The sequence below is a fragment of the Sorex araneus genome, chromosome 4 (assembly GCF_027595985.1).
Source record: "Sorex araneus isolate mSorAra2 chromosome 4, mSorAra2.pri, whole genome shotgun sequence".
Lineage (NCBI taxonomy): Eukaryota > Metazoa > Chordata > Mammalia > Eulipotyphla > Soricidae > Sorex > Sorex araneus.
In genome coordinates this window covers 10,517,120-10,527,600 of record NC_073305.1, presented here as the reverse complement: position 1 = coordinate 10,527,600, position 10,481 = coordinate 10,517,120, and the positions used below count along the sequence as shown (strand labels likewise).

General features: G+C 60.8%; 1 protein-coding gene across 1 annotated transcript; it reads right to left on the bottom strand.

Annotated features, from left to right (window-relative positions):
• Positions 1–1,828: 1,828 nt before the first annotated feature.
• Positions 1,829–2,380, bottom strand: GP9 (glycoprotein IX platelet). Its single transcript, XM_004613202.2, has one exon. It carries the CDS (start codon positions 2,378–2,380, stop codon positions 1,829–1,831), a length of 552 nt encoding a protein of 183 aa, XP_004613259.1.
• Positions 2,381–10,481: the final 8,101 nt, after the last annotated feature.

Below are 10,481 nucleotides of genomic sequence, written 5' to 3'. Positions count from 1 at the left end.
TCAGCAGTGGGCATCTGCAGAATTGGGAGAGGGTGTACCCATTTGAAACGAGGAAACCAAGGCAGGCGAGCTTTTCTCGCTGAGTTGAACCCATGTTCTTGGGGCTATCTCGGAAACCCAAAGCCAAGACCAAAGTGCAAGTCAGCTCAAGTTAGCGTCTGCAGAGCCCTCCAGAGAACTGACAAGGGGGTGGGGGCAGCGTCCGCTGAGCCAAACTGTTTCCAGAAGATTCCCCAAGCTCCAGAATTCCCTCGGGGCTTCGGAGCCCAGGGCCCATCTTCCTCTGGCTGCCCGTAGGACACACACTTGGTGGCCCAGAGGCTGGGCTGGAGATGAAGAATGTTCGCGCTGGACCAAGAATCCGGTCTCAGGACTTTCAGGCTGTGAGCACACAGGGATGGGCACCACGTGGCTCCCAGATGTCCACAAGGGGCCTTAGAATCTCGGTGTCCGTGTGCACATATGTGCGCGTGCATGAGCACGCATTTGTGAGTATGCATGTGTGTGCATGTGTGCGTGTGTGTGAGCATAAGTGTGTGCATGTATATACATGTGTGAGCGTGCATGTTTGTGTGACCACATGTGAACATGCATGTGTGAGCATATATGTGTGTGTGCGTGCATATGTGAGCATCCGTGTCTCTGCAAGCGTGCGTGCATGTGTGAGCTTGCATGTGTGCATGCATGTGAGTGTGCATGTGCATGTGTCTGTGTGTGTGCATGCAGGCATGCATGTGGCTGTGTGGCTCCATGTCTGCAGAACCATGTGCTGTGTGCAGTGTTGGGGTCACGCTGTGGCCGGGGCTCAGGGTGGCGGGTGCCCCCTCTTCAGAAAGGGCCCTGGGCAGTGTCGCCTCTTGCTGGACAAGCATACACCCATAGCAGAGACCCGCCTTGGCCTTCAAGGGCGGGGCTGCTGACCAGTCCCAGGCCGGCTCCCCAGGGTCCCCTCTGTAACCCCGGCCAGGACTCGAGCACCCTGGCTGCTGGCCCAATGGCTGGAGGACGGCGCCCCGGTTCCCGGTCCCCAGAGGATGCCCTTGGCAGTTGCCCGGAGCTGTGCTGAAGCCCCCATCCCCCAACTGGGGCAGCTGACCACCCAGCTGGAGGCGGTGACCAAGGGAAGCCCGTGGTTGGGAGGGGGAAAGGGTGTGTCCCCAGGTGTCTTGTCCGATGGGGTGGTGCTGTCGGGGTGATGGATGACAGTGACAGTGCTTTACTAACCTCCAGTGGGACAGGCCTGGGGGTGATACCGCCTCGCACTGAGCTGAAGAGGAGGAGGGCGTCACGGGGAGGCAGGTGGGCAGGCGGCCATGTGGGGGCTCCGCCTGGAGTGAGGCTGGGGTGACGGCAGTAGGGCTCCCACAGGGGACAGAAGGGACCAGCCAGGAGCGCTGGCTCTGGTGGCCCTGGCTGGCCTGGAGGGTGCCGCCTGGGCACAGCTCTGCCGCCACAGAAGGGCCCTCGTGGCTTCAGGGACGGGGCTGAGTGCCAGAGGCCGGTGGGGAACGACGCGCCCCTCACCCCCACCGCACCCGCCTCTGCTGCCTGCTGGGTGGGCCTTGGGGAGGGGCTGGAGGAGCCGAGGCAGGAGCGGGCCCTGGGCGTCAGAGAGGGTGGAACTGGGGGTGCCTGGGTTGGGGCGCGGGGAGAGCCCGTTTTACTAGAAACGCGGGGAGGGGGGCAGGAAGGCCCGAAGTGCCTGTTGGAGGCCCGTGGCGCGGGTGCCAGGCTGCGTGGCTGCGCAGAGCGACTCGGCGTGGGTGGGCAGCTGCAGGTTTATTGCGCGCTCACGGGGGGCGGCGGGGAGGGGGGCGGCCCCCCGGGCTCAGCGCCGGGGCTCGGAGACCGCGCACAGCAGCGCGGCCAGCAGCGCCAGGGCCAGCGCGGCCACGGCCAGCAGCGCCACGTCCACCCAGAGCCGGCGCCAGGCCCCGTCCTCGCGCAGCCGCCAGCCGCAGCTGCCCAGCTCGTACCCGGTGAGCTGGCCCAGGGGCCGCGCGGCCGCCAGGGCCGGGCTGGCGCAGCGCACGTGGCGCAGCGCCTCGGGCGCGCGGTCCTCCAGCCAGAGGCGCAGGTAGGTGAGGCCGCAGTCGCAGTGCCAGGGGTTCCGCGCCACGTCGAGCGTCTGCAGCTGCGGCAGGTGGTCGAGGGCGCCGGCGGGCACGGCGCGCAGGCTGTTGTTGGCCAGCAGCAGGTGGCGCGTGTGCGCGGGCAGCGCGGGCAGCGCCGAGAGCCCGCGGCCCGCGCAGTCCACCCACAGCCCCATGGTGTCCAGGGGCTGGCAGCTGCAGGGCGCGGGGCAGTCGCTGGCGCCCGCCGCGGACCCCCGGAGCAGGAGCAGGAGCACGAGCACGAGCAGGGTCTTCCCGGCAGACATCGGGCGGGCTGGGGAGGGGGGGAGGGCCGTGAGGTGAGGGCGGGGGGCGGGGGGCGCCCGGTCCCTGGGGGCCTGGGGCGGAGAGCCACCCCCCCACCCCCCTGCCTTGGTGAAAGGGGGCCAGGCACAGCGGGCTGTGCAGGGGCGAGGGCGTGCCGGGGAAGGGCAGGCGCCTCCTTAGGGTCCAGGCAGCTCCCAGCTGGCCCCTGGGCTGGGGAAAGGGCCACGCAGGGGCCTCCCAGGCTGCCCCGCCCCCGCCCCCGGCCCCTGACTCAGCCCGGCCGCCCATTCTGTTGGTCACCGCAAGGCCAGCTCTGCCACAGGCCCCACTGCGGGGGCTGCGAGGGCAGGACGAGGCCACTGAGGGCAGCTGACCCTTGGGCTGGGACACTTAGGGCCAGAGAGGGGAGCGACTTGTGCGGGCTGCCCAGCATGTGTGTGTGTGTGTGTGTGTGTGTGTGTGTGTGTCTGTGTGTGTGTATCTGTATGTGTGTGTGTCTGTCTGTCTGTAGGGGGCTGCCCCAGCCTCTGTGTGTGTGTGTGTGTGTGCGTGTGTGTCTGTAGGGGGCTGCCAGCTCGTGTGTGTCTGTGTGTGTGTCTCTGTATGTGTGTCTGTGTGTGTCTGTGTGTGTCTGTGTGTGTGTGTGTGTGTCTGTAGGGGGCTGCCAGCTCGTGTGTGTGTCTGTGTGTATGTGTCTCTGTATGTGTGTCTGTGTGTGTGTCTGTGTGTGTATCTGTGTGTGTGTGTCTGTAGGGGCTGCCCCAGCCTCTGTGTGTGTGTGTATGTGTGTCTGTATGTGTCTATGTGTGTGTCTGTGTGTATGTGTCTCTGTATGTGTGTCTGTGTGTGTGTCTGTGTGTGTATCTGTGTGTGTGTATCTGTAGGGGCTGCCCCAGCCTCTGTGTGTGTGTGTATATGTGTGTCTGTATGTGTCTATGTGTGTGTCTCTGTGTGTGTCTGTGTGTCTCTGTGTGTGTCTGTGTGTGTCTGTGTGTCTGTAGCAGGCTGCTTGCCTCTCAGGGAAGGATCGGGGGCCCAGGCGGTAGCAGGTGCCCGTTTGCATGTGGTGATCCGGGTTATCCCCCGAATCCCGTAAGCTCCCCTGAGCACCGCCAGGAGTGATTCCCGAGTGGGAGCCAGAAGCAAGCCCTGAGCCTCGACAAGTGTGTTCCCACTGCCCTCTCCCCAAGAAAAGAACCAGAACCCGAGGCCGAGCCCTCGCCCGCCCTGTCCTCCAGAGGGAAGGGCCAAGAGGGGGTCGGGGCTGGCAGCGCCGGCTCTTACCTCCGAGGCAGCTGGACTCTCCTCTCTGGGCCCTGCACGTCTGGCCGCGGGGGGCCCGCAGGGGGGAAGGAAGCGGTGGAGATAGCCCGGCGTATCCCTCCTCCAGGGGCCGCCCGCCCGCCCAGCCACAGTTGACTGATAGCCCTCACAGCCCCCCCCCCCCTGCATGGCCCCTGCCTTGGCGGTCTCAGCCCAGGGCACAGGTGTGTTGGGACGGGGACAGGGCTGCCCATGGCTGCCCACCTTTAGGAGTGTGTGTGTGTGAGTATGTGTGTGTGTGTGAGTGTGTGTGTGTGTGTGTGAGTGTGTGTGTGTGTGTGTGAGCACGCGCGCATGGGTGCCAAGAACCACAGCGCACCTCCTGCCACCCTGCTCTGCTCTGCTTTGTGGCCTGTGACATTCCCCCCCCCACTCAGTCCCATATATTCCTTCTGGGTTGCAAGTCCAGCTGCACCCGTGCCCCCTGCCCTGAGCCCCCCATCTCTCCAGCCCAGCCTCGGGTGCCAGGGTCACTTGGGCAGCCCTCTGCAGGACACAAGCCCTTGTATTCCCCAGTGCCTAAGCCCTGCCCGCCTCAGCATTCCCCGCCTTGGAGGGCCGGCCCCGTCCTCTGCTCAGTCCCCAGCCAGAAACCAGGGTGCCCGGACCCGTCTCACCTCACTCCCACATCCCATCAGCCAGGCCGAGTTCCCTCCCCTCTCTGGACACTAGCCCCACTCTGCCCTCTCCTCCCTGCCTCTGTCCCTACTCCTGGCTTCCTCCCCCCACCTTCCCTCCCTTCCTTCCTTCCTTCCCTCCCTCCCTCCTACCCTCCCTCCTTTCTTTCCCTCCGTCCCTTCCTTCCTTCCTTCCTTCCTTCCTTCCTTGCTTCCTCCTTCCTTCCTTGCTTCCTTTTTTACTTTTTGGCCACACCCAGTGGTGCTCAGGCCTTACCCCTGATTCTGTGCTCAGGGAATCACTCCTTACAAGCATGGCTCGAAGGGGTCACATGGGGTGCTGGGGATCAAAGCCAGGCCCAGTGCATGCAAGGCAAATGCCCTCCTTCTGCACTATCACTCTGACCCCAGTCCCCCCTCTAACCCCGCCTTCTTTAAATTTTATTTTTTCAAAATTTTAATTTTTAAAATATTTATTTATTTATTTATTTATTTATTTATGCTTTTTGGGTCACACCCGGCAATGCTCAGGGGTTACTCCTGGCTCTGCACTCAGGAATTACTCCTGGCAGTGCTCGGGGGATCATATGAGATGCTGGGAATCGAACCTGGGTTGGCCGCATGCAAGGCAAATGCCCTCCCCACTGTACTTTCGCTCCAGCCCCATTTATTTTATTTTATAAGGTAGCTCATAACATTTTACTACATTTAATATTCAAACACCAATCTCACCACCATTGCACCTTCTCACCACCATGTTTGTGATGTTTCTATCCCAAACCCCAATTCCTGTCCCAACACAGAACCAAAATAATATATTTTGCATTGTTATGAAAACCGCTGAAAATGCTACAAAAAACTTATCCATAGGAGAAAGAGTGTGAAGATTGTTCTATTTTGGCAGGGGCCATTAAGACCTGTAAGATATCACTAACATGTTGTTAAAGGTTGAGCCTTATGAACTTTTGTATATATATTTGTATATATATATATATATATGTGTGTGTATATATATATACACATATATTCCCATCTATGATTGGTTGCCTACTGTTTGAGCCCCATCAGATGTGGTGTGGTGGGGCCAGAGCGATAGCACAGCGGGTAGGGCGTTTGCCTTGCACGCGGCCGACCCGGGTTCGATCCCCGGCATCCCATATGGTCCCCCAAGCACTGCCAGGAGTAATTCTTGAGTGCAAAGCCAGGAGTAACCCCTGAGCATCGCTGGGTGTGACCCAAAAAGAAAAAAAAAAAACAGATGTGGTGTGGTACCCTGGGAGAATGGGTCGGGTGGATCTTATGATGTGTCACGCGGCCACAAATGTGGCCACTCAGCCCAGGAATACGTTTACTTATGCGTGAGGCTCTGCCTGAGCCTGTGGGAGCCGCCTTGAGCACGGCAGCGGTTGGGTTCTGGAGGTTTTCGGCTGCCCGGGTGACCCGCTTTCTGAACCCTCTCTCAGGCAGTCTTCACCCCTGCTGTCTCTGCTGCTCCTTCCCCTGCAGAATGGGAGCCCCACTCCGCCTGGCTCTTGGTTTCCCAGCAGCTGCTCCGCATCTAAACCCCAGCTTGTGGGGGCCGTGTGCAGTCGGCCAGGCTGTCTGTTGCTCTCCCTCCATCTCCCCTGCCTTCTGGGCACCCCTGTCTGCCTGAACTCCGTCTTCCTCCAGCCCCAGCTCATGACCATAAGCCTTGGGCATCCTGGCCTCACAGCTTGCCGGCCTCTGTCTGCTGGGCTCTGCCCTTGGTCCACCACGGACCGGACACCACCGGCAACAGCTTCATTCAAGCACCACCCCCCCAATGGCACCTGCACGTGTTCTGCTTGGGACTGTGGCTGCGCCAGTTTCAGCCCAGCCCGGAGGTCATCGTGGTTTCCAGGCCAATGTCCTTGTCACTGTCCTTGTACCCTTCTCACCATCACGACCTCACACGCTGACCCCGGGATACCGTCAGCCCCACTATGTCCACTCTCCCTGGGTGCGCACTAAGGTTGACCTGGACACCTGGCCTTCTAGTCAAAGACTACAACTCCCAGGCGCCTTTGCTGCTAGATGCAGTCACATGACCAGGTGCAGCCCGGAAGTCGGCTGTTCCTCCTTGGCTCCGTGTCCTGCTGGCTGCAGGGCCAGGGAAGGGGTGGCCAGGGTGGTCCATGGGGCAGAGCCGGAAGCAGGAGAAACCTGGGTCCTCAGTGATTCTGGACTGCAGCCCCGGGGCCCTCCCTGAGCTTCCCCCGAGAGAGATGCCAGCTTTGCCTCGCTTGGCCTCTCGCGCAGGGCAGATGGGCTGCGGGTGTCCCTGGCCCGGGCGGCCGCAGCCCTGCCCTCACCCCCCAGACCCAGGGGCCCTGAGCGCAGAGGGGGAGCCCTCGGGGCCCTGCTGGCTGTCGACAGGAAGCGAGGGATACTGCAAGGGGAAGTGGGACCCCGCCTGCGGCTGCGATGACCAAGCCTTGGCTGAGCCCCAGGCCGGAAGTGGACACTTACTTCTTCCCCAGGGCCCCCGCCTGGGCCCCCGCCTGCCCAGAAAGCGTGATAAGCGGCCCAGGGGCGGCTCAGAGGGTCCAGCAGGGCTTTGTTTTATTTTTTTTTTTTTAAAAAGGCATTTGGGCCACACCCATTGGTGCTCAGGGGTCTCTCTACTGTACCCTGCACTTCCTCCTGGGGGAGGGGGGCTCGGGGACCGTACAGAGTGCTGGAGATTATTTCATGCTGGTCGTGTGCAGGTGCCCCACCCGCTGCACTGTCTCTCCAGCCCCCCAAGTGCAGGCTTTGTACACAGGAGCCAGGTCCGACCCCCAGCACCGCCCCGAGCACCAGTGGGAGTGATGCCCGACCACCACCCGTGTCACCCCAAAGCAGACAGACAGGAACAAGTGAGAAAGCAGCTGAGGGGCAGTGACCCCGAAGGTGGTGGTGGTCGTTGCTTCAACAGGAACAGGGGTGCCAGGGATCAGACCTAGGTCAGCCGCAGGCCAGGCGAGTGCCCGCCCTGCCATACTGCAGCTGCGGCCCGTCACGGTGCTGTCTGCCGTTACCCGAGTCTCCCCTCGGTCACTCCCCCCAGAACACAAGTGGCCTCGGCCCTGCGGCCTCTGCTGTCGCCCGATCCACCATCTCTCCAGCCCAGAGCCCCGGAAGGTCGGTCTCTGCTCACTCTCCAAGCCTTGGCCCGGACCTGTTCCAGAACTTTCCCCTTCTCCCCGTCCTGCCCCTGTTTGGGTGGCTCCTTATCCCCTCAGCTTCCCAGTGCCCACCCCACCCCCCATAAACCCCACTCCCCCATGGCCCCTGCAAGCTGGCTCCTGCCTATTTCTTTATTTTATCTCTTTGTTTTGGCAGGGAGATTCTTGCGCCACCCCTGGCAGCACTCGGGGCCACTCCTGGAGGTGCTTGGGGGACCACGCAGTGCCAGAAATCAAACTGGGGGCGGCTCTTTGCAAAGCAAGTGCTTCAGGCCCATACTGTCTGGTCTGTCGTGCCCCCTCCTGCCCACTTCTTGACCCCACTGGGCACTCTTTGCTTATTAACCTCCAACCAAATAGATCTGCTTCCCCCCCCCCCCAGACATTCTAGAATCTTCCTGCCTCAGGCTCTTGGCTCTGACTGATCTCTCTGTGCATCCTCCTCCCGGTCCCTCCCAGTCACTGCAAATGACGGTCTCAGTGCCAAAGACCTCTCTGAGCTTCAACCCATCCACCCCCGGGTCCACACGCCCACCTGGCCAGTGTGACCGTCTGCGTGGCCGGTGGGACTGGCTTCACTGGACGAGAGACCACAAACTTCCCTTCCTACAACCATTTCCAACAGTTTTAAGAGTGAGCTGAGGCCGGGGACGTAGCTCGATGGGGCTGGACACAAACTTTGCAAGCTGGACTCGGGTTCAACCCCCAGGACCCCGTGGCCCCCTGAGCACACCACTGACTGTGGCCCCCAAACCGTGTCTCCTCCCCACAAAGACAGTGTGTTAGATGCCAGGACCGCTGGGGTGGACAGAGAGGACACGGCCTGCTTGGCGTCACTCTGCCCACTCAGCGCTGGGGCTCCCTGGTGGCCGGGCAGTGGCTCCGACCATTCCCCTTGTCCCCCTGAGTCGGTCGCCACCTAGTGGCAGGTGTGTGCAACCTCAGCCTATTTTCCGGTGGAGGTTGAAGGAAGGCGATTAAAGGGCAACAGGGAAATTTAATTGTCAGAGTCGAGAGGGCATTGCTTTCACATTTGCAGGCATTTCCCCGACTTTCAGGTCATTTGAACAATCCCACAGGCGCCTTAATAAACGAGGGCCCGGGTAGAGTGTGTCACGACGGCTAAAATCCCGTTTTCCTGTTTTTTTCCGGAGAGGCGCTGGCACAGTCAGCCAGTCCCTGCGAGTCCTGCCTTCCCTCCACCCAGGGCTAGAGCAAAAACCGAGGGGCTGCCCTGGGCTTAGGGGGCAGTGCTCTCTGCCTGCTGGTTTTTTTTTTTTTTTTTTTTTGCTTTTTGGGTCACACCCGGCGATGCTCAGGGGTTACTCCTGGCTCTGCACTCAGGAATTACTTCTGGCGGTGCTTGGGGGACCATATGGGATGCCGGGGATTGAACCCGGGTCGGCCGCGTGCAAGGCAAACGCCCTACCCGCCGTGCTATCGCTCCGGCCCCTCTGCCCACTGTTTTGAACTCTTTTTGTTGTTTTGGTTTGGAGCCACACCTGGTGATGCTCGGGGCTTACTCCTGGCTCTGTGCTCTGGAATTACTCCTGGCAGTGCTCAGGGTGGGACCTTATGGGTCGTTGAAGATCAAACCTGGGTCAGCCGCGTGTAAGGCAAGCGTCATACCTGCTGTACTATTGCTCCGGCCCCCACATTTATCATCCTTAAAAAGTTTTTTTTTTGGGGGAGCTCACACTGAAAATTCTGGGGGGTGGGTCACTCCTGATGGTGCTCGAGGGGTGCTGGGGGGTGGGGTCACTCCCCCTGGTACTCAGGGGGCCGTGCAGTGCCGAGGGCTGAACCCGGCGCAGAGCTCCAGCCCCGAACCATCTCTCTGACCTTGACATTCCAGATCATTTTCTCTTGGAATTTGTTTGGAAGCCAATTCCCGTGGGACCAGCAGTTCAGGTATGGGACTTGCAGGCCCCGCTCACGTGTCCTCCTGGCCCTCGGGCCATCAGCCCTCAGACCTGCGCAAATCTGCCCGTCTGGTCACTGCCCCCAGCAAACAGTCCCTTCCCCTCCCCCATCCTGTGCCCTTGAATGCCCCTTCAGCCCACGCTGTGCCCACAGAAGGGCCCTGCCCTTCCCCAGCCTGCTGGGGGTTATTGCCAGGTCTCCACCGGTCACCAACTATTGAAGGTCATGTCCCCTCTCCCCCCCAGCCATCACACCATGTTTTGGTGAAGCATAATTTATTTTTATTAGAAACTATACTCATTGGGGGCTGGAGTGATAGCACAACAGGGAGGGCGTTTGCCCTGCACTCAGCCGACCCGGGTTCGATTCCCAGCATCCCATATGGTCCTCTGAGCACCGCCAGGAGTAATTCCTGAGTGCATGAACCAGGAGTAACCCCTGTGCACGGCTGGGTGTGACCCAAAAATTAAAAAAAAAAGTATACTTATTACCCCTTGCTACATAAGACATCGTCTCCCCCACAAAGATGCAGTAAGGGAAAATGTGCTCATTGACTTTCTTGCTCTCTTTTTCTTTTATTTTTTTTGGCTTTTAGGGCACTCCTGGCCAGGCTCAGGGGTTATTCCCTGGCAGTGCTGGGGGGAACATATGGGGTGCCGGGGATTGAACCCTGGTCGGCTGCGTGCAAGGCAAACGCCCTCCCCACTGTGCTATCGCTCCGGCCCCTCTTCCTCACACACTTTCTGCTGGAGAGTTCGGGGCTTGGCTGGGCCGTGCTGGTCTCTGGACGCAGCGGTCAGCACCGCGGCTGGGGCCAGGGTCCTGGGACGGCTGGTGGCTGGAGGCCTCGGCTCCTGTGGCCTTGGCATGAGCCAGGGTGCAGGGAGGGCGCAGTGGCCGGCTCTGAGGGGCCCGGCTGGGAAGAAACGCCCCATTCTGCCCCGTTCTCGGCTGGGCAAGGGCGTCGCTAAGTGGACGTCACGCTCGGGGGCCTGTGGCTTTCCCACTGGGTGGAGGCGGTGAGAGACGGGCCCGAGTGTGACGGGGAC